Source organism: Acanthochromis polyacanthus, chromosome 5, assembly GCF_021347895.1.
Source record: "Acanthochromis polyacanthus isolate Apoly-LR-REF ecotype Palm Island chromosome 5, KAUST_Apoly_ChrSc, whole genome shotgun sequence".
Classification (NCBI taxonomy): Eukaryota; Metazoa; Chordata; class Actinopteri; family Pomacentridae; genus Acanthochromis; species Acanthochromis polyacanthus.
Genome location: NC_067117.1, coordinates 24,159,482 through 24,183,270, shown reverse-complemented (window position 1 = coordinate 24,183,270; position 23,789 = coordinate 24,159,482). Strand labels below are relative to the sequence as shown.

General features: G+C 41.4%; 2 protein-coding genes across 2 annotated transcripts; one reads left to right on the top strand and one right to left on the bottom strand.

Moving 5' to 3' along the window:
- The first annotated feature begins 330 nt into the window (after nt 1-330).
- traip (TRAF-interacting protein) lies at nt 331-5,905 on the top strand. Its single transcript, XM_022189117.2, has 16 exons — nt 331-504; nt 722-840; nt 919-976; nt 1,069-1,152; nt 1,366-1,405; nt 1,496-1,623; nt 1,709-1,803; nt 2,101-2,214; nt 3,374-3,461; nt 3,569-3,658; nt 3,742-3,830; nt 3,937-4,092; nt 4,232-4,277; nt 4,358-4,462; nt 4,565-4,615; nt 5,274-5,905. The coding sequence occupies exons 2-16, from the start codon at nt 743-745 to the stop codon at nt 5,379-5,381; spliced, it is 1,350 nt and encodes a 449-aa protein (XP_022044809.1). The 5' UTR covers nt 331-504; nt 722-742; the 3' UTR covers nt 5,382-5,905.
- Nucleotides 4,269-23,609, bottom strand: grm6b (glutamate receptor, metabotropic 6b). The gene is given in 12 exon segments (XM_051948431.1): nt 4,269-7,442; nt 10,778-11,089; nt 11,167-11,705; nt 11,708-11,789; nt 13,172-13,311; nt 14,101-14,301; nt 14,422-14,562; nt 14,774-14,928; nt 15,103-15,238; nt 17,172-17,388; nt 21,216-21,808; nt 22,910-23,609. Coding segments are annotated over 11 exon segments (2,700 nt in total). The 5' UTR covers nt 21,753-21,808; nt 22,910-23,609; the 3' UTR covers nt 4,269-7,202.
- Nucleotides 23,610-23,789: the final 180 nt, after the last annotated feature.

Here is a 23,789-nt window from a genome sequence, read left to right as displayed (position 1 = left end):
TTATAATCTGAATAAGTTCTCTCGGTAATTGATTAAGACTTACTTAACTACTAAAGGGGACAACGATTGTCTTTGGTCTGAGAATGTTCGAAAAAAAAATCTTGGTGCATTTACGGTGTATACTATGAATGAAATCCGGAAAAAAAATCTAAAAATGAGAGATTTTTAGGCTATATTTCTAAAGTCTAAAGCAAAGCATTTTTTGATACAGGCTATGTTTTCAAGTTTGAAGGAAAATAATGACATCTGTGATAAACTGGTTGCGCAAGTGTCATTAGTTCCCGTGAATACAAGGAGCGACGAACGCACCTTGAAGGGGCGGGGCTTCGTTTGAACGTACAGCGGGGAAACGGAGCCGCTATGGAGGATTTGTGTTTGTATTAGCTAGCGAGGTTCTGTCTAGTATTCTCACCGTAGCTGGATTGAAATGACACATTCCTGATACGAATAGGGATGCTTGACTTTATTTGGAAGGACCGTGCTATAACTTAACGTCTCTGTTCGGTGAGTATGCCGATCCGATCGTAGTAAGGCTAACGGTAATAATCAACATGTAGCTAGCTAACGAGCGTTGCTAGCAGGTGACATGTTCCCAGCGTGAACACCAGACAGTGTTTTGTAACGTTGCAAACAATACATGTCTCATTAGACAGAGTATAACGAAGTTCATGAGTTGTTATAACCTGCTTTCCTCTAATCATGTTTCCTACTGCCATGACAGGGTGATCTTTGTGTCTGAAAGATGCCTATCCGAGCATATTGTACAATTTGCTCCGATTTCTTCGATCACTCCAGAGATGTGGCTGCCATCCACTGCGGACACACTTTCCATTATGAATGGTAGCTTCATATAATTAAAAGGTCAAATAGAGTTAATAGTGATTTTCCAAATTAACTGTTTTTCTTATCTCCTGTCAGTCTTCTTCAGTGGTTTCAGACAGCCCCCACTAAAACCTGTCCACAGTGTAGGAAGCAGGTATGGTTACTTCCAAAATACCAACATTATACCAACGTTATACCAGCCCAGACTGAACCAACCAGCCAAATGTTGTCGTACCCTGTGTACAGGTCAGCACCAGGCACATTATCAACAGGCTGTTTTTTGACATCAGTGGAGAGGAGGAGGTCAGCGCGGACCCAGAAAGCTTGCAGGTACCAAACTTACAGCACCTAACCAATGTGCTACTGAAGGTTTTAACTAAGAAATTGTTTAAGCACGGATGAGTCAGTGATAAGATTTGTAACTCTTTCTCCCTAAAATAATCGTACACAGAAGAAACATATAGTCCTTCTTGCCATAACATTGTTTGGGCTTAATTTAGAGCATCATAGCTTTTGTTCTCACTGTTTTTCTCCCTCCGTCAGAATGAGCTGGGTCGAATGAAGGCACTTCTAAGCTCTAAAGGTAAGAAACCAAAGTGTGCTGTAATTGAGTAATGCTTGATTGTGAAAAGTAGGCCGTGCTGGTTGATCATTTGTCTGATCGATTTTATAGAGCAAGAGTTGCGGGACAAGCAGAAGGCGATGGACAGTTTAAGGGACACCGTGGACAAGCAGAGGAGAGACCTGGACAGTGTGCGGAAAGAGATTATGGAAAAGGAGATGCTATGCTGTGCCCTGAGAGTATGTTCCACATTGTTTAAACCCTGTATCTACACTTGTTCAGATCCTAGCTACATATCTTATATAATGCTTTCATCACTTACAGAAACAGATGTCATACTTAGAGACGCAACAGAATGAGTTTCAGGTGGCCAAGGAGGAGGCCCGGAGACTCAGGACCAAAATGAAAACTTATGAAAGGTAACCACAGTGTACTATGCACAATCATATTTATACTTCTAGCTAGGGACAGACTTTGAAAGTCACTTGAGGGACAGATGTTTTAGATAGTCATTTAGAATTTTTAGTATGTCTGTGTGCAATTTCATATTCACATTTAGTCAATGAGAAATTAGCCAGAACCCAAAACCTGTCTTTGACGATATTTCGTTTAGTGTGACATTTGTGAAGTTTTGTGACAAATGTCTGCAAGTTCTGCAAAGCACACTGCCTTCCTTTAATGTAAAATGGGCACTAATGCTGCTGTTTTGTCCCCAGCCTGGACGTGTTGTTGCAGGGCCAGAGAGCAGAGGTGGAGTCCATGATCACAGATATGGGTGTCAGCCAGGCAGCGGTTGAGCAGCTCTCTATCTACTGCATCTCTCTCAAAAAGTAGGAAACCTTAGCGGCGTTAGACACGTCAGATCATTTTCTTTTTTATTTACTTTCAGTTTAAAGGTGTACAACTTTCAAAACCACTGGTTGTTACCGGAGCATCTCGCACCAAAACAAAAAATGTGTCGGCCACACTTTTTTCCTCCTTTCATGTGCAACCAGCACGTTTGTGTACACGAGAGCCACAAAATAATTCAGCCACAACCTTTAATCCATGTTAGCATTTAAAACACTTTGAATGGACGTAACAAGTTGTTGTCGTCAACATGTGTAACGTTATTTTCCCTTGACGCGTTTCTCTTTCGGTCGCCCTTGTGCTTGTGCTGCTTCGGTCCATTTCCGCAGCATACTGAAATAGTGAAGTAAAGAAGAAGTCAAAGTCAGCCGCTGAACAGCTGTAGAAGCTTTCCCACTGAGCTGAAATGAAGTCGGTGCACAATAAATTCTTATTTTTTCTGTAATTCGTACATTTTGTTGTGGCTCTCACTGAACGCTTGGTCCACACTTTTGCTTTTACAGCGTGGTGTGGGAGGTCTCTCTTAGTTGCTATATAAAGATAGAAAGAGCCAACAGTGTCAACTTTCTATCATTCTTATTTCTTCTTCAATAAGTACTGCTGAGGAATTTTGGTTTTGTTTTTATACAGCTTGTTGGCTCCTGAAACTAAACTCCTGCTGCAGTCAGTGATTGTTGGCATCATGTCACACTGATATAGAACAAATTAGAAGGGCACTCTGAGAGCTCAGACCGACACTAAACCCAATATTCCACTCTTCTGTGATATCCAGTTTTCTATCCCAAACCAGATCAATATTGAATAGATATTTTTTTTCCTGCACTTTACCTCTCCACTAACTTTTATGAAAATCAGCTTGTTAGTTTTCGCATATTCCTGCTGAAAAATGTGACATTTTTTGGTAGAGGTAATAAGTGCTTTGCAATAATAAGGCCATTATCATGTTTTATGTTTTAATGAATCTGGGACTTTGAAACTTTGACACATGTAGGATTTTCTCCATCTAGTACGACTTCAAACCTTGTATGATGGAGGATCAGGTTTCTCTTTGGGACTTTTGTGGTGGAAGGCTTCATTTAGAACAGCAGTTCTTATGAATTCAGTTTTCCGTCACCATTTATCTCCTCCTCTCTGTTTCAGAGAGTATGATAATCTAAAGGGAACCCTGAAGTCTTCAAATGACATGTGTGAGAAGCTAAAGAGAGAAGTGCTCTCCTCCAACAACAAGGTAACTTGATTTAAATAAGACACCACACCAAGAAGAATTAGTTCTGGGATGTGAATTTTTTTAAGTCATAGTTGTCTTTTTGTGTGTGTGTATGTGTGTCATTTTAGTTACAAAAAGCTGCAGTGGAGGTGAATCAGACCAAAGACGACATGAAGTCTCTGCAGAACGATTTGGCGAATGCTGACAAAGAAATCTCTGTGAGGAAATTGACACAAGTGTGCTTTTATTTTGGTATCTGGGGACTCCATGGTTGTGATTTCTGCATTTATCCTGTTCACAGAGTCTGAAGAAGAAGGTGGAGTTTCTTCAGAAGACTCTGAGCACACCGACACGGACAAATGAAGCGCTCACCCGGCTCGTCTTTGAAAGGTGTGCCTCCCTGGACTTTAAACCACCTCAACATTTCGCCTGACTGTCATTAAAATACACTTGTTCTAGGTAATGTACTGATGACTTGTCTCTGCCTACTTATCAGTCCGGCCCCTGTGGAGCTGAAGCAGCCTCGCCTCCACCAGCCAGCAGACTGTGAGGACATTGACCTCAACATGACCTATGACATCACTACACCAGACGACGTGGCCAAGAGACCGAAGCAGGTCCCATTGAAGAAGATGCGTCTTGACCCACCTGTGTAAGTTTCATGCTCAGTGTGGAAATGTGTGTCCCTCTTCTATAATGAGGTTGTGGTGACTCAGAGGCAGGTGTTTAACTTTGTCAACGATCCTCTTAAAGAATTTAGTGAAAATGCTGTGAAATTGTTTGTTTTTCAGAACATCTGTGTCCAAATACAATGAAAAAACTTCATCGTCAAGCAAAGTACGTTTTTAATAGTCACTCGACAATGTCCATTTCTAAATGTAGTCGACGTGCCACTGACACGTGTTTTGTTGTTTCAGGCCCGAGATGAAGAGTCAGCCCTGGATCCTTTTTTGAGGAACTCTCTCCTCTTTAGAAAGAAGACTTTCGGCAGCATGTTGGACCCTCAGAGGAAGCCTGGAGCTGTATGTACAGCACAACCATCTCCCTCAATGTCTTCTACTGCAAGGTGCCGTTTGTTCCTCGACTGTTTTATTGAAAGAATTGTTTTTGTTTGTTTGTTTCAGGTCAGAACTGGTTATGATGGTTTAGGAGGACGAACTAAATTCATTCAACCTGTATCCTTTTTTCTGTCATTTGGAATGCAGTCTGTGCTACTTCTCTGGGATGTTTGAACTTCTCTGTGAAGAAAGGTTTCTCTTCAGACTTTCACTATTCTAATATTCTATTTTTTCTCCATAAAATGGATGTGTGATGTGAAAACATGAAGCCTAAACTGCACACACACTGAGAACTGAGGTTCAGTTGAACTTTTAAAATGAATGTACTTGTATTTTCATAGATTTTCAGTGGAGGAGGAGGCAGAGATGCTTTTTTTGAAATGTTCTAAACAGGGAGTTGAGCTTTTTTAATGCATCTTGCCTACTTATTGGTCTCTGGAATCAATCAATGTGGAATCAAGACAGTCAGACCTAACAGTAGTATACTTTGACCTGGCATTCAACAAAGTTTAGTTTAAAAATGCAATGGAATATTATACCAGCTTAGTTTCATTCATTATTAACGTTGTTCTCAACCCGCACAATGTTTTCTTCAAGTTTAGGTAAAAGCAGCACACTAGTAAGAGCTCTATTAATGGTCAAGAATGAGCTGAGCTTCAAGTGAACGTTATTTCTATGTGTCTGACCATAATTCTGAAATCAACAAATATGAAGGGAAAAAAACCTTCAGTACAAACTGCACTGCATTATTCCTTCACTCAGTGCTCCACTCCAGTCTCCTTTATCAGAGATTCGCCCACTGATGAAAGCTAAAAGGAAAAAAGTGACCAGACCTCCACCCAAGATTTCAACTTGTCTCACTCTGGACGGCTTCCTTGAGTAAATATTGGAATCAGAGTTCAGGAGGCTGTGAGGGGAAAAAGCTTGTTGGTGCTCTTCTGGCTCAGAGAGCAGCCTGGCAGCGGTTCCACCTCTCAGCACCAAACAGGACTTTCTGCTTGAACTTTTGTTTTAAAAGCAATAACTCGCCTCCGACTCAAAAGCAAATGTTGACTTTTTGGTGACGTCGGCAAACTTGCTGTACAGTTTTTTTTGTGTGTGTGTGTGTGTTGAGATGAACTTGTGTGTGTAGACTGTGTCCTGACTGGTCTTAGGTTTGAAACCTTTTGTAGTTGTGTAGGAGTCTGTGTATGTCTGAGACCGGTTTGTCTGCAAATCATTGATCCGTTATCTGATACGTCATCGATTGTCATGGACAGATCTCGTCTCTGTACACTGAAAAGCAATCAGTTATTTTTCACAGAGTCTTCTTATATTAACCTACATGTAGATGTGATGTAGGTGTTTTTAGTTCCAATGGTCCAGTGTGATGCAGCTCAAATAATAAAGAATATTTTTCTTAAGGTTTGTGTGGGGTCTACAAACGAGTCACTCTTCACTTTTCTTCACGGTTGTGTGACTGAGCTGTGTTGTCCTGCAGAGGGCAGCACAAACAGCGTTTTCTCTCATGAGGGCATGAATCTGGCAGGACTCCTGCACTGAGTAAAAATGCAATGCACATGGTTACTGCTGGATCCATTTATATTAAAGAGGTTGTGCCAGTGCAGAGAGAAACCCTCAAGGAAGAGCCCAGAACAGTTAAACCTGAGTTGTACATTATGATCAAGTGAGAAAAAAATACTGCAAATAGTATTTTGGCAGAAGAGGGCCTGTTGTTGACTCATCCGGTTATTTTGCCATCACCTAGATTGATTTTAATACTTCAAATAATCTAAATTTGTTGTGATGGAGGGTCTTGCATGGCACAAAATCAAAGAAAGCTTTCTTAAATGGTTCCCATGCATTGACATAAAGGTGGTTCCTCTATGATTTTGGCATGCTGCCATACAAAACTGACCTTCAAGCAGATTGCTTGATATTTTAACAGACAATATGGGGAAATGCCAAACATTATTCTCCACGGTGGAGTCAGTAAAAGTACCAGGTAGAAGACAAACATCCTGCTCACAATCACTTGTATCTGTTTGCGCTAATGAATTTCCAGTTTCCATGATATAAAACCAGCTTGTGCCATAATGATTGCATTTATAACCGTAATTAAAGCAGCGTGACTGGAACCAGACGCATGAGTGCTATCAGTTTGGTGCTTCATCACACCTTTCCAGGAGCAGGAACAGGACATGTCGGTGCACTTTAAAAAGTATTTTCTTCCAGTGTAATCAGAAGAAAAAGAGATGACACTCCTTATGAACAATGTTTCAGAACATTCATGTACACACAAAAACACAGAACCCATGCAGTGCTTTTGGAGCCAGTGAGCAGTCTCATTGACCCACACACATGTACATCTTCCTGTAGGGCAAAGGTTGCCATTTAAGCTTTTTTGTCCCCCCCCAAACAGCATTTCCCAGGGAGAGTTAAAACTAGCAATAGCCCCTTGTCAATTCGAGGTGCATGTGTGAACGTTACAAAGAAGAAAAAAGCGCCCAGTCCTTGTGCAAAGTTGTCCATTTTGTGCTTCATTCCAGGTTTAGTAGATCTGAATAAATAAGTGTGAAAAGAAACATCATCCACAAAATGTCTTTGCTGGTATTTTCATTCCATAATTAAAGGGGAGGGGGAAAAAAACAATCCAGCCAAAAACTAACAGTAAAATCTGCACCCATCATAAAGAATCTCATTGTTGGACTTCAGTTGTGTCATTTCACTGTGACCTGTCCGGCTCGATCTTGGACTCGCCGTTCTGTTTTTCGTTAGACTTCATGGACAGGTGCGTGGACACGGTGGCTGCCTGCACCACTGCTTTGAAGCTGCGTTTTCTCTTCTGGACGTTCTGCTCCGGGTGGAAGATGATGACGTAGACTTTGGGGATGTAGAGCATGCCCAAGGATACGGTGGCGCTCAGGCTCATGGACACCGTCAGGGTGGTGGTCTGGATGAACATCTGCAACGGAGACACAGGAGGTCAGAAAAGCGTGCTCATAAACTCACCTGTGAACAAATTCTCAATTATTTCCTGCATATTCCTTCCATCAGTACGCTGATTATGTCATGATGAAGTTCAAGAAAACACACTGCATGTAATCATATATGCTGTCACAATGTGGTCCTTACAGTTTTCATCTGAAAGCACAGGAAGCAGTGTTTTTCCTCCTGATGAATGATTTATGACCTGCTATATGTAGTCGGGAAAGGATGCTCTATTTATGGTCTTCGACCACTTCTCCTCTTCCCTGGTGCTCGTCTTATTGGAAAAATCCAACAATAATGAGATGTGACTTCTCCCGAGATCTGCCTCCAATAAATTATGAACTCATCATTATTCAGGAAAACTGTGCAGGTCATGAATAAATAAAGCCATGTGTGCCATAAATAAGATATATTTGTGCCATAAATAAGTCCTAAATTGTACACTATCCTCAGCAGCAGCACATCCTGCTATCACACGGGCTACTGTCCGTTCTCCCAGCTCCTCTCGGTGACCTCTCCATTTCTATAAGGAGATGTGGCGATTTAGTTGTAAAGTGGGTTGTATTTATGTGCGTGGCCCGAGGCGAGTGAATCGACTGGCTCACAGAAAATGAATGGTGCTTCCTTATGTAATTACAGTCATCAGACAGGTACATCACCTCCTCCTGCACGTGCCCCTACAGATGATGGAAGGATAATGGTCATTACTTTCATGAGCCAGACAAAAGTTACCGTCTATATTTAGCTTGTCTCCTAAATAATGATTAATTGAATGGGATGGCTGAATTGCTGTGTAAGGGGTTCCTATCAGCTCCTCAGCTCGTCTGACCTCCTTTCTTTCCCTCCCTGTCTTTTCTTAATTCACTTCATTTCCATTTGGAGGAGGTGAAAAGACTTTGAAAGCACCTCAGGCTTTAATTGTTTCAGCCTGACTGACTCATAATGCAGCTCTCTATTAGTCAAAGCCTGTCTCTATTTTTCAAATATCCCCCCAACAGTCTCGTACTTAGTGACGACAGAAAATAGCCCACAAGCAAAACTAAACTCTCAGTACAGTGGAAGCAGGATGTCCTGCGAGTACAGCAGGAAGCAAATAAGACATGACAGGCAGCAAACTCAGATTTCACTCGGAACATCTGAGGGATTCATTTACTCTCTTACTATTAGTGTGTTGCGTAATTGGATTCACTTCACCGTTTACTGCACCCGCCCTGACACAAAGGCTCTACTGTAAGAATCTGAAGTGAACGTAGTGGTGTTTAATTATTGTTACATTTCCCAGACAAATTAAATAAACTAAGGTTATTCACAAGTGAAACAAACAAACAGAAAATGTGGTCTAAAAGGGGATAGGGTATGGCTAAATACCACTATCCCCCACTAAATCTACCAAAAGTGGTAGAAATAAACAAAAACTGAAACCCCTCAAAAGAAAAAACATTCCCCAAAACAAAAGAAAGAAAGAAGTGCTGGGTTCTGGACATTAATGACACAAAGACGCTTAGGTTTCTGGAAAGAAGGCTGACTGATGGTGTTGAACCTTCCAGGTCGCCTACCCACAACCAACTGAGCCGCTAGGAGATCCCTCCTTATATCCCCGCCCAGCTGATTGGCAACAACACACGCCAAGCTCAATGACACAGATGCTGCAGATTGAGCCTGATCTCAGAGTCAGGCTGTGAACTTTCTAAGCCCATAACATTATACGTTAAAAAAACAAAACAAAAAATGACTCGATCAATTAGTATATGTATTCTATCTACAAATCTTTAAAAATGTGTCTGAATTTGACCTTTTTTTCTGTTCCTCAGTGACATTTTCATATTACTACAAATTTAAAATCCTACATTATCTGGGAGCTGAAGCAGACTGGCCACTAAAACGTGAAGATTTGCTGCTATTCTTCAACATAAACTAGATGAAATATCTCTGCTTATCTGGTAGAATAAAATAAATTGTCCAATGTCGTCGTATTGGGTTCTGTAAAATTTTTGGGGGGTATTTTTCATTAGAGAGTAATGAAAAAAGATAGCTATATGCAGGCCTATTTATTTGGGTAGCAATTAGGAGTGTAAAAATATAAATTAAAGAAAAAATAAAAAGGTGCTGGGTTAAAATCAAATATTGATATAATTTCAATAATACAATAATATGCATGTGATAATACTGTAAACAATCCAGGGCCAACATAGAAACAACATGTAGTACAGTTACAGTTATAGTATTCTTTCTGCCACTCTAACTGTGTACTGATAAGCCCTAGTAGAAATCTATTTATATCATTTCATTCACATAGTTATTTCTAAATCTATTATATATGATCTCTGCATAGGTTCTTGTTTGCTTCCTTTAGTTTTTCACAAATCATGTTAATACTTTATTATAAGTAAAAGTCCTGCATTTCTGATTTTACTTGGTGATTTAGCAGCAAAATGTGATTAAAGATTGACAAATCAAAGTATTCGCTGGGTTTCACAGTGGTATCTGTAAAAGTGATATTAATCGATCATGACTGATTAATCCAATTTGAACTATTTTATATGGTGTTCTGCATATAAAATAATAATAGTAATTACTATTTGCATCATATCTTAAAAGGTGATCATATTTTGCATGTAACATTGAGACTTTCATGAATTAGTAAGAAAAGCCGGCAAATAAATGTAGTAAAGTGAAAAGTACAAGATTTTCCACTGAGCTGTAGTAGAGTGTCTATCCCTTATTTATTCTCTTGTTATATGAATAGAACTGGAGTTACAAAGGCCAGAGGAAAGGTTTATTTTAAGTGCATTCATTTGTTTGCAAGCGAGATTACATAAAACCTACAAGACCGAATTTCATAAAACATGCTGGAGATGTGAAGCAAGGCCAAGGAGGAGCCCATTCAATTTTTGATGCGGATTCGGAATGCCATATTTAAATTTTGAGCAAGGAGCACAGCCTTTTTCGGAGCACTGCTCTCCCCAAGTGCATTTCTGGTTTTTATTGTCAATTAATCTCCAGATTGTTTCCTCAGTTAATTGATCAAATGTGCTGCTTTGTCATTCCAAAACTCCCAAACATTAAATTTGCAACAATGTATGATGAGACAAAAATCTTTACAATAGAGAACCTGGAATAAGCAAATGTTGGGATTTTGCTTGAAAAATTACTCAATCAGGTGTCTAAATATTTGTTAGTCAGTTGATTAATCTGTTTTATCAAATAATTAATTCAGCTCCAAATATCAGTCAGTTGTGTGAATATTTGCAAAGCCCTGGATTGCCTTCTGATGCCCAGCAGTGACCCGTAAAATCTTAAATTTCCCACCTTCTCTGTTGATTGTGCTGTGCCAAAGAAGATGGGAACAAAGGCCAGCCAGATGATGCAGGTGGTGTACATGGTGAAGCCGATTGGTTTGGCCTCGTTGAAGGTCTCAGGAACCCCTCTGCTTTTGATGGCGTACACTGTGCAGGTGATCATCAGTACGATACTGTAGCTCAAACACAGCATGAGGGACAAATCGGACATGTCACACTTCAGGACGCCGCGAGCAAACTCAGGGTTTGGAGGTTTCTGCTCCTCGTAGTCGATGATAGTATGGGGGGGCATCACACCAAACCAGATGAACACCCCGAGCAACTGCAGAGAATACAAGAGTGTTAGACTTCTGCAAGAGATCTGACTGGTTCTTGTGAAAGAGGCATTCACAATCTTACCTGCACTGAGATGAGTATAAAGGTGATGATCAGCTGAGAGGTGGGGCTGATAAACTTGGGAGGTGTGACTGACTTCTTGCCCTGTTCGAAGATGCGATAGATCCGGTTGGTCTTGGTTAACATGGCGGCGTAACTGATGCACATGCCGAGCCCCAGCAGCAGCCTGCGGAAGGCGCACACGGCCACGCTGGGCTCTGCAATCATGAGGAAGGTGATGAGGTAGATGAGGAAGATTCCCGTCAGCAGCACGTAGCTGAGCTCTCTGCCGGAAGCTCGAACAATGGGAGTGTCGTTGAAGCGGACGAAGGTGGCGATGACTCCGGTGGTGGCCAGGATGCCCAGGATGGCCAGGAAGACGGGGATGATGGCCCAGGGAGAGCTCCACTCCAGCTTGATGATGGGAGTCGGCCGGCAGCCTGTGCGATTCGGTAAGGGCCTCATGTCAAAGGGGCACATGTCACAGGAGAATTCATCCAACAGGTACTGGTAGCCATCGCAGAGCTCGCAGTGCCAGCAGCAGGGAACGCCTTTCACCATCTTTTCCTCTCGCCAGATTCGCAGGGGAAACTACACACCGAATCAGGGATCCTACGGTCACCGCCCGACCACTGCATCTCCTCTGACTGAGATGGATGCACACAAACACACGTCAAGTACTGGCTATGACTTTGCAGAAGGCAAAAATTCTGATTATGAGAAGAACCACAAAATCTTGTAGGAAAATGAACATTAAAATATTTGATTAAAAAACTCAAATTCTGTAAGTGCACTTCGCTTTCTTGCCACTGGAAACAGGGAAAAGCTAGTTTGGATGTTTCCAAAGGTAAAAACAAACACTAGTGCAAATAAAGCTCACTATTGTAGTTGTTCTTTGTTTCAGACAAAAAAAAGATATTTAATAGAAAATAATTATCATATTTCTTTCAGCATTGTAGAAAAATGCCTATGGATGCAACAGTCCTGGATTATAGTGTCATTTCATACATACACCCCCTGTCAAAAGTTTTGAGACACTTTCTCATTCAAATAAATTAGAACCTCTCTCAAACCTGTCTCCCCTCCCCTTTGACAGGGGGTGTACATGCATCAGCTATGACTCTTAATCCCCTTACTGCTCTGCTTGAAGATTTATCACCGATAGCTGTAATACTCATCCCTGCAAGCTGTATGCTGAGGTCGGGTGACCCTCAGTCTCTGTAAAGCCTGATAGACACCGGGTTTTATTTATTTATCGGACCCTCACTTTTTCTTTTGCCCTCTTAGAATACTTCATTGTCAGTCTTTTAACGTGGGCCCTGACTAAACACACTCAGTGATTGGATTTTGTTGCGGACCAACTTGGAAAATCTAGTTTTACAGTAAAGGCAAGACTCCAGGAAGTCGTAGCTTTTGAGAGTTTCAGAGGTGCTTATGTTCAATATTTTTGCCTTTAGACAGAGTCAGGGCAGGAGCTTCCCTGTTTCCTGTCTTTATGCTAAAGTGAATTAACTCCTCATCTAAGTCCCAACTCTGGATAATACAGAGGATGACTCTGTGGACCAAACTCAAAATGATTCAGTTCAATTCAATTTTATTTGTATAGCGCCAATTACAAGTCAGATTGTCTCAAGACGCTTCACAGAACCCATATGCCTGAACCCCAAGAGCAAGCCCTAAGGCAACAGTGGCAAGAAAAACACCCTTTTAACAGAGAAGAAACCTTGAGCAGAACCCGGCTCTTTAAAATGATATAAGAGATTCCTCAGACATTCTTTGCAAATGCACTGAAACATTTTCCTACTTGGAGACATTTATTCTGACTACTCATAGCTCAGAAAACAATTAAAAAATGGACACAACTCTGTGTTCACATCATATGGGCGCAACTTGAAAGTCTCACCAGTTGACCAGGATGGGTAAATATGTTACCCTACATCCAGTTATTACATGGAGTTATTCCTCCATGCAATAACTGGGCTTCTTGAATTCAAGTTGTACCTCAAATCCATTAAAAACAGATATTTACATTGAGCCGTAGGTGGTTTGTCCATTGGCCAATATCCTTGTAGCCGGGGTTGCTGACATTGGACATCTGGTACTGGAAGATGTCGTACCGACCAGGAGCGTCTCCATTCTCATTGAACATCACTCCGGTTCCTGCGCTACCTGTTCGATGGAGACAGAGTTTTAGTGATCTGTGGGCCATCAGAAAAGTGAAGCTGAGCCAGAGGACAAAAGCAAATCAAACTGTCTCAGCTGGAGATATTCACCCTGGTCTTTAGCTGCTGAGAGAACACCCACTCACTGCTGAAATCAGCTTGTGTTGCTTCCTTCAGTCTTGTGCAATCATGTGAAAGCTGAGTGCAGGATGCTCTTTAGTGAAGGCTCTCCTCCACACACAGTCTTTCAGTGCACTCTGCTCTGTTGCCCTAACGTGATTGAATGTTCCTCTCAGGTCCCTGCAGGCGCTCAATCAGAAAATCTTCCATACAAACCAAGGTCATCCAACACGGGGAGAGCAGTAAATAGGATGCTTCCATAGAACACTTTTTTTCCATTTTTCCAAACTGTGACTTTTTTATGAAAGACGAGGATGAAAAGCGGGAGCGTTGTGTATAGAGGGGAGCGAGGACGCAGCCCTGGGGAGGGGAGGTGCTTTGAAGAAATGCGCTGTGTTGTGTAGCAAGGTACATTAACAGAAGCATCTCAAAGCTTCCGTCTTCAAGCTGACCTCCCTTCTGCTGTTTTCTCTTTCAAATTTGCTTCTTTTCTTCTTTTCAAACCATCCTTGCAGTGAGGAAGCGAGGATTTTTTTTTACCAACAGAACTCTCTTATCACTTAGCAAGTCCCTTCAAGTGTGAGCAAAGGAATTTAACTCTCCTTTTATCTAAATAAGCACACATTACATGGGAAAAGTGGTGGGATAAAAAACAGATTGAAAGTTGAAAGCTCACCGTTGAAGTTCACAGAGTGGATGTACTGGAGGAGCATCTGTCCTTCAACTGGGTCCATCTTCTCACAGACGCCCATATAGCCAGGACAGAGGTCCAGGTGCATGCTGTGTAAAGCGTGGGCCATGGCATACACAGCATCAATCACAAACTGCACCTTCCCTTCCTGTTCGTACTGAGAGTCCTGACTGATTCTTTCTTCGCCTGGCAGACAGCAAGAATGGGACACAAGGTCGTTATGAGGAGACAAACTGCGCACTGGCATAAGATAAATTAAAATGTTTATTTCCAGTGACCCTGCAGATTAAACCATAAGATTACTACCTGTACATTTCCTTCTACTGGGGTCATATTTTATGCCGGGCCGAGTTAGTTTGCATTTGAAGTCATCCTCCCAGAATTCTGCGAACCAAATGTTTCTCCTGTTGTTCTCCAAAGACCTTGAAGTGAAGTACTGGTCGAACCCTGAAGCATTTCACATTGCATTTTCATGAAAATCACACATAGCTGTCAAAAATAACAGGTCTTTGATTGATACCCATGATAATGTGTTCAAATTAGCAAAAAAAAATCTAATTTGTGCACAATGATGTACGACCATGATTGAGCTTACTTAGTTTCATATATCAGATCAGAGTTTTATCACACTTTTCAATCATTCATTTCCTTTATGTACCATCAATAGAGGCTCTTTTGGGCAGGATGGTGACAGCACCCTCAGCCACCTCCTCCTGGTCTTGAATTGGGGAGTTTTTTGCCCCCCAACTGTCAGATCCAACAAACAAGAAGTGGCCTGTCAGGTTGGCCTTTTTGGCAGCCTGCAGCACCCGTCTGAAAGAAGACACATTTTGGCTTCAACTCACTGTTTTTACATCACTCCTCTTCAGAGGGACTGAAAATTAGTAGAAAACTGGACAGTTATATATAAAACAGCGTCCTTTTGGATGCTTTATCATTTATCTGATTCCACGTCTCTGGTATGGCATGCAGCCGAGATTTACTCACTTGATGTCGTCTTCGTTGGCAAAGATGATGACCCCACGAGCGTTAGAGGTTTCCATCAGTCTCTTGATGATTTTATCAAACTCCCCTGGTCTGGGCTCTCTGGGAATCTTTATGGACTGTGCAATACACAGCCCTCCTGTGTCAGAGACATTGGAAAGATGTTGGTATTACTGACCAGCCTGTTTTCTTTGTTCACTGCACAACAAAATGGTCACAAGTATATAATATATTTAATAATCAAAGATGAAAAACTGAATATATTTAGTACAAAAGAATGATATAACATATAGCGACAGTTGTGTTCCCTTTTAGGGCGACATTCTGGTCAGCCTGCCAAACAATGATTTTGAATATGGTAAACTGTATTTACACTGTACCTGCATAACACTGGCCTTGTTTTTATGTACATGTGCATTTCTCTTAGCCTAGCAGCGCTAGACAACCCACGGCAACGAATTTAATTCTCTGCCATAAGGCTCGAGGTTGGATTACCTCAAACTGGCCGGACGAATCACCATGAAGTGTAGAGTCAGAAGGCGGGCGTAACTAAGTGACGAAAGAGGTGCGACGATTCTGACAGAAACAACCGGCGCACAATAAACAGTTATCTTTCGACTCGGCTTTGGCCACAGCCCTTAAAGATTTGAAGCTAAAATTCAACTTGAAAGATAAACAAAGGACGGCACTTAAGTGTTTCATTGAGAAGAAAGACGTATTTGGACTTATGCCGACGGGATATGGCAAATCCTTAATATACCAGTTGGCTCCGCTGGTTGGGAAGCTAATGGGACTTAGCCACAATCCGCCGGCGCTGTAGGAACTACGTCAGCCTATTTGTTGCGTTGATTGGTTGTATACCTACCCAATTGCTGCAGAGTGATTTGAAAGATAACCTTTTAGCCCGCCTCCCTCCCTGTCGAGCGGCCCTAGACCCTTGTGCCTTCAGAACATGGGTCTAGCGCGGCTAGGCTACATTTCTCTCATAGTATTCAGTCAATCTAAAACCTCAGAGTCTGTAAACCAGACATAATTAATTATGACACATTCAATCATAATAATTAATAATGCAAGACTAAGAGTGTAGAGCTACGCTAAGAGCTTAGAGAGCCGTGCTAACACGCTCGCATTCACATTGCTTACGTGCTACTGTTAATCAGTTGCACCTGTGTTAGCATGCCTACATTTGCTCAGCAGCGCACAATACGAAGTACAGCTGAAGGTGATGGGAAGTTTGTTTGTTTTTTGCAAGTTTCTGCTCTGTCTACTATCCTGGTCTATCTACTCTTTAGCCTCACCCCAACTGGTTGAGACAGTAGACAGTCCTCCCTGAGCCTGGTTCTGCCATAAATTCTGTTCTGTTAAGGAGGAGTTTTGTCTTTAAACTTTCAGTAAAGAGCTGCTCAAAGATGCTCTTTGGATTTGTTAAGTTTCTCTCCATATCGTAAGTTTGTAAGGTCTCCACCTATGTGAAGTGACTTGAGATGACTTATTAAAAAATTAATTAATTTTTCTATTATTATAACCATGTTGTTACTTTACTCAAATGCTCAGGAGAAAGTTGACTCATTACAGTTCATTGTCTGGAGACCATGAATATCTGTGAATAATTTCCCAGCGAACCATTCACTCTTGACATGTTTTAATCCAGAATAAGTAATACACTGACTGTGTTGCTACAGTGACTAAAAGCAAGATGTTGCTAAAATAAGTAATACACTGACTGTGCTGCTACAGTGACTAAAAGCAAGATGTTGCTAAAATAAGTAATACACTGACTGTGCTGCTACAGTGACTAAAAGCAAGATGTTGCTACAGTATTTTACATCTGCACTGTCAACCGCTAATGTAAATATTTATATATGATTTTTGATAACATGAAATCTGAGCTCTTTTAACAGCATTTGTACTTTTATACCCATAGGATGGGTTGGCCTGTTAGTCCCTCAGTATTAAAGGATTGCTTTTTCCTATTTTAGCCTTTTAATGAGCGAGAACAACCCAGTTTGACAAATGAGTAATCCCTTATTGTCACAGCAGCGAAAACACATTCAAGCAGCCAGACACACAACCTGCTTCTCTGGATATTTGGAGGAAGGCGTCGACGCCACTCTCTCCGTAGTTGCCCTCGGAGGCCAGTGTGGAGACGTAGTTCCAGCCCATGGCTTTGACTATGTCCACCATGGCCTGGGCCTGGTACGAGTCTGGAGGCACCACACGGGAGAAGAACTCATAGCGGCTCTTGTCGCTCAGCTCCGGGGCAGTGGAGGCATAGCTGATCTGGGGGATCTGAGACACACGAATGGGTCAGTGGTGACGAAAGGGTCGAGTCAAGTGGAAAATATGAGCAGTGCTGATTATTAGGCCAATATATGAATCCAAAGGTAACAGGGATGACAAGAAGAGGCAGTGAACCATGCCAGAGGATGATGCACCACTTACTCACAGACAAACCCTTAATAGAGTCTAAATAGAGGCCTTCCACATTAATGCTGACAAGTTGTAGTGCATTCAAATCCTAATATAGACAGCATTCATCTTTTCAGCAGTCTGTGTTCTCACTGATTCTCAGAAGTGAGGCAAGTGAGAGCTGGTCTGTGTCGAGGATGTCGCTCACGTCACCGTGAAATACAGATGGTTGGAGCCACAGCTGTAAAAGCATTTGTTTGGGGGGGAAAAATGGACGAGAAGATTAATTTACTAGTGTGCTGCTTCTTTAATGACACAGTTTATGTTGACAGCCTCAACTCTGAACCTGCTAATGCGGGTCCTCCAGCGTGGCTTAACGTCGGGTCCTCTGGAGGGGACGAAGAGAGAAAGGTAGACACAAGGGGTAGTGAAGGGAGAAGGAGAGCGGAGTGAGAGAACCATTTCACAGATTATCTGGAAGGATTAGAGGGGTTTTAGCCAAATTACGTTAAGCACAGAGGGAGAGACAGAGATCAAGAGACTAGAAAAAGGTTAGCATTTCTCAGCTGTAAGCCATACAATATATTTAATTCTGATGGCCACGTGCAGCTTAAATTTGCTGTTCTGCATTTACCCCATCAAGCTCAAATTTACTGATCAGCTGGCCCTCTATGTTTCAGACAACATCCTCAATCACGGGGGAACTTTGTCTAAACTCTAAATAAAACTCTTTAACCATCAAATCATAGTGAGCAGTCCACCGAGAATGTCTAGAAGAGTCTGTATCAGTGTCAGCGAGGTGATTCAAATGTTTGCGCACAAATTTGTAATGAACAAGACAACACATAATCCTCTCCAAATTAATCCCACAGAAGCATCTGCAGCAATTCACTTGCTAAAATCAATAAGCTGTATCTCTGACAAAAGTATCCTCTTATAATCTAACCAGCTGAAATCTCACAGTCAATAAAGGACTGAAATGACTGCAGTTTGAAAGAAGTGGACTGAACACTTGGCACAAGTTAAAGAGAGGATAACAAACATGCATCTTGAGAATATGTATTTTTATCATCCTCAAAAAAGGAATTAGTAGAGAAAATGTGCTCACAGGTGCATTCCAAGTGCTTCATAAAAGCTGAAATAACAGCTTGATTTTATTAGTAAACAATATATGCATATTACCTTGCAACAATTTTTTCTTTTAGGTTAAAGAAAATTATCTTTAACTACAGCTGCTATAGTTCGAAACAGTGGAATGAAATACTAGATAGTATAAAGTTAAACAGATTAAGGGGTTTGTCCTGGCTCAGAATGGACCTTTGGGAAGTAACTGCTCATGACGGCAAGCATGATCTGTCTGCATACAGTAAAGGCAATTTGTTTGTGTTACCTTGTTTTACAGAAATCTATTTTTGCATTTTTTTTCCAATTGCATTTTCATGTTTTTTCTGACCATCTGAGAAACAGAAATGTTTAATGCAGTTCAGTAAATGAACTCCAAATTGAAAAAAATTGGGTCAAATTTGAAATTTCTATTTTTATTTTTAATTCTTGTCATTTTAGTGCTGCTGATATATATTTACTTTATGTTTATTAGGAGCTGGGTTGCAACTAATGAATATTTTCATTCTGAATGTAGCACTTTTTTCAGTTAGACTGTCTGATAGTCAGTAGAAAGAAGAGTAAACAAATGTCTGTAACAGTTTCCAAGAGCGTGCATGTTCACTTTCTTATTTTGTCTAACAAGTTGTTCAAAACTCAAAGAAGAAGAAAACGAGCAAATCTGCACATTCCAAGCCCTCGAATGTTTATTCATCAACCATTATTACATAATGAACTGTTCCAGGACTATTTGGAAACTTTATAAAAGCTTTATACAAAAAAGGGCAATAAGTAAATGCCGCATGTTCTGGAACTGGACAAACTGAACTGCAGAATAAAACATGTAAGTTGGTTTAAAAATAGTCTAATTACATAGAAAGACTTTTACCTGGATCTGGAATTTGCTCTCACCTATTGCATAAAGCATAACGACACTATGTGTGGTAGATGCTGAAACATCTCCCGCCCCGGTGAAGAGCAGATGTTCAATGTATAGTTAACGTCATACGAGGAGCATCCACGGTCCGGAGGGCAGCACAAATGGGCGGTGCGAGGAAACACGCCATTTAGCTAAATCTACTCCACGCTGGTCACAAGGTGCTGTTATCCCAGAGCCAATGTCATCCCGCTGCCCCGATGCTCTATTTTCAGCCCAGGGTCCTGAGCTGCTGAGAGGGGCTTAGTGGAGGTTGGGATCTATAATGCTGTAGTTAACATCGGCCCTGTGTACAAGCTGCCCCTCCTTGGCTCTCAACTCAGCATCCTCAGCATCAGAAATGACAAGTAGCACCCCTAAAAGCAGAAACGTCTGCTTTCATTTATGTCTTCCACAAATGTCCCCAGTTTGACAGCGACTGATTGCATTTGGACATATTTGGAGTTTCTCGCAGACAGCATCATGTGGGATTTACGCCGACTCAGTGTCCCATCACTGCTATTAGCAATCTGTAATCAGTGTAACCAATTATCAAAGGTCAATCATCACTTTGAAAAAAAACTGCACAGCACAAATAACAGGGATTAGCCTTCAGGAACCGCACATGACAATGGATTCACAACCCTGTGAAAGTGTCATTATCACAGCCCGCAATGCAGAAGTTCATTCAGATTACAGGCCCTTCAAGATCAGCAGCTTCAGCGATAATATCATCATCATGATAGATTGAATAGGTTGAATAGCTGGCATTAGCAAAAGCAATAAGTTTTTACAACATCAATTGTCTGACTAAGATTTTATCTGGTCCAAATGTAGAGGCAAGTTTTTCAATGTCAGAAAAGCAGTTAAGTTCAGAAGAGAAATGAAAGTCCAGCTAGTCTGAATATTTAATTGACGTTAAAAGTGTAAGTTCTGACACAGAAATTCTGCTTATTGATCTCTGTGCATGTCTAAACATCCAAAAATGAAAGATGTATTCCTCATATTGATTCACTGTCTGGTGCAGTCTCTGCTGACTCTTATCCTGAAAACGTTCTTTCATGTTTTTTCGCCTTTTATGGCCGAAAATGAAGTAATATTTTTTCATTCAAGCTCGCTTATTAACAGAGGATTTCAGAGGCTCAAGGAGGTTAAAGTATAATTTTTTATCTTTATTTTGGTAGTATGACGAAATAAAGATTGAAAACTTTTCTAAATCTTCAGCCACAAGGCGTCCCCAAGAATTAAATATTGAAAAGAAAAAGAAAGCAAAACTGAGAGAAAAGTTTGTTTTAAAATGATCACAGTTTGGGTGTCGCTTATAGTGTCTAACTTTTTTATCTTTATTTTGGTAGTATGATGAAATCGAGATAGAAAACACTTCTAAACCTTTAGCCACAAGGATGTCCCAAGTATTAAATATTTAAAAGGAACAAAAGCAAAACTGAGAGCAAAGTTTGTTTTAAAATGATCACAGTTTGGTGTAGCTTATTTTTCTCATCTCTTTTATCATCTTGGAACCCATTAGAATTGTCTTAGGCACACTCATGTGCCTCTGTAGTTATCTGTTGTGCGTAGATTCAAAGAGAAATCCTGAAAGAATAATTGTTTACGTCTATATCAGCCTAATTTCTTCCCTTTCACTGTGATTTCACTGTTCAATGAAGAGAACTAGGAGGAAAAATCTCACCCCAAACAGTCTGAGGACGTTGGCCACCATGATGGACACCGAGCTTCCGGACGCCCCGATGACCCCGACCACCCTCTCTGGTTTGGGGATGATGGGAGGTTCTCCGTTGGAGCAGCGCACGTCTGAGTTGTCCTTCTGGATGAGGGCCTGGACGAAGGTGAGCGACTGCTCCAGGGCGTAGGTGTCTCTGGAGCAGGTGTCCAGGATCCGAGCCCCCAGAGTGATGTTAGGCAGCAGGTCCGGGTCGCTGTTAATCTGGTCCAGGGCGTACAACATGGCTTCCAGTCGGTGGATCCCCTTCTCCCTCTTGACGTCCCCACAGGGAACTCCAGCCGGTCCTCTGGAGTGCACCGGGAAGAGTCCGCCCAGGGTGATGTCACCCTCGATTTTGATGGACTGAGGCTGGGTGCCTTGTTGGGCCAGTAACACCGGACTGATGCCCAGCAGCAGGACCCAAAGCAGCTGAAGCCATGCCCGGTGTCCAGTTAATGTACCAAGGCAGCAGCAGGGATGGGATGAGTGGGCCTCTGATGTCATGATGATGACCAGCAGTGGTACTGACAGCACCGGGCCACTCCCTCTACCTTTGACACCTGAGGGGGATGATTCTTTTGATTTATTCTGTCACATCTGTACGTTTTTTCCCTTAATTTTTCCATGTGACATGTGAGCTACTGAATACTTTGAATTTCAACAAGAATGCAGTATAATAAAGTATCTATCTATCTATCTATAGGAAAATAGTTCAATACAGCCTGCAATTTTTGATGGTAGCATTACAAAAGATAAAAATTCTCTGTGTCTATAATAGGTAATTTCACACATTTTTCTCTATAATTTTGCATGTGATGCATGATATCTTTAAGTTGTACAAAATTAGATTGTAATTGTTGCATTGCACAGCTGCCAGTGTGTGGACTTGATGAGGTCAGTGCTAAAAGTGATTCCCTTATTAGGCAATAAAGTGTACAAATGCAAAAAATGCACACTTAATTCTGCTTTTGTGTGTTGAAGTAGGGCAGAGAAAGTGAAATAAAGGACAAAATTCAGGCTATATATGCCAACACTTTTTTTGTTTAAAAAGCTGTGACTGAAGAAGAGGTTTTAGACAGCATGCAGGATGACACAGCGTGAACACTGGAAGCTTTTATCACGAATAGCTGAGAGCCGATGATGGAAAACACTATAAATTTTGCAGAACAAAAAACATCAAGTAAACCATCACAGCATTTCATGCTCCAAAAGCTGGAGAAGGTTAATTATATCTGCATGAGGATCGTCTGCAAAAATCCTCAGTAGTCAACTGCGCTTTCACATTTTTTAGATTAGAATTATAGTTCAAAGAGTGTAGAAGAGGCAGAATTTGGATACGACAATATTTATTACAGAGAATCTTGTTTTTGCTATAATAATGAAAAGATAACAGTTTGCATGCTTAAAGATTTGCTTTATTTAAAATTGCAGCTTACTGTCAAGATTAAACTCCTTTTTCCATTTTTCTGCACTTTGCATCCAACGCTTAATTCATGAAAATTAATTTAAAAGATTTTCAAAATTTATGTCAGCATGACACAAATCTGCAGAAACATGAGCTGCATAAATCACACAACTGTTGCAGAGAATTTCTCTTTTGGAAATACCATCACATCCATATTGGAAGAAGAGAAATTCCTTCATGTAAAGACACTTCTTACCTGCCCATTATTCATCGACCAGTCCAGATTTTATCCATCACACGAGCTGTTCCACGCGGGCCTCCATCCACGGGTCCAAAAATGTGATTATATTTCTGGAGGTAACGGCTCTCCTCCACTCGCCAAAAGTAAATCCTCTATCATCTCAGATAGTCTGTATGCTCTCTCAGCAATGAAAAAAAATGCACCGGAGAACAATGGTTTAAAAAAAAGTTGTGATTTATAAAGGCAAAAAGAAAACGCTGACTTTTGCAGCTTTAGGGTGGGATATCATGGCAGAGTCAGGGAAAAGTGCAGAAAAAGCACAACATTACAGCAGTGAGATTCTACAAATCACTGCCAAATCCCTTAAAAGCTCTCCCTCCTGCTCTCGTTCTTTCTCCTCTGTGTGCATCTCTGTCCAGGCGCCCCCTCCCTCCTTCTCTCCTCTCTCTTTTTCTTTCTCCCTTTTGAACCCTTTCCTCGCTCTGTCAGTGCACTAATGGCCACAGATTGGGATTATCATGCAGGCGTCTGTGAAGAAAGCACTAGGTGGACCGGCCGTTTTTTTTCCCCTCCTCTCTCTCTCTCATACAGCTGGAGCAAATGCAGAACCCTCCCCCCCAGCATGATGGAACTCCGTCACTTTGAGAGATTAGATGAGCAGCGATTTGATTCATGGTCTCACACACACACACACGCGTGCGCGCGCACACACACGCACACACTAGTCAACACTATGCACAATGGTGGAGAATATCATAGAGCAAAATAGGTTTCTGCACCACAAAATGCAGCTGGATTAGATTTATTATTGATTTGAGTTGAGGCTCTGGGAAAAGAAGCCCCAGATCAGTTTGCAGCTCATATGTCAATTAGAGAGTTGGAAGTTGCATCACTA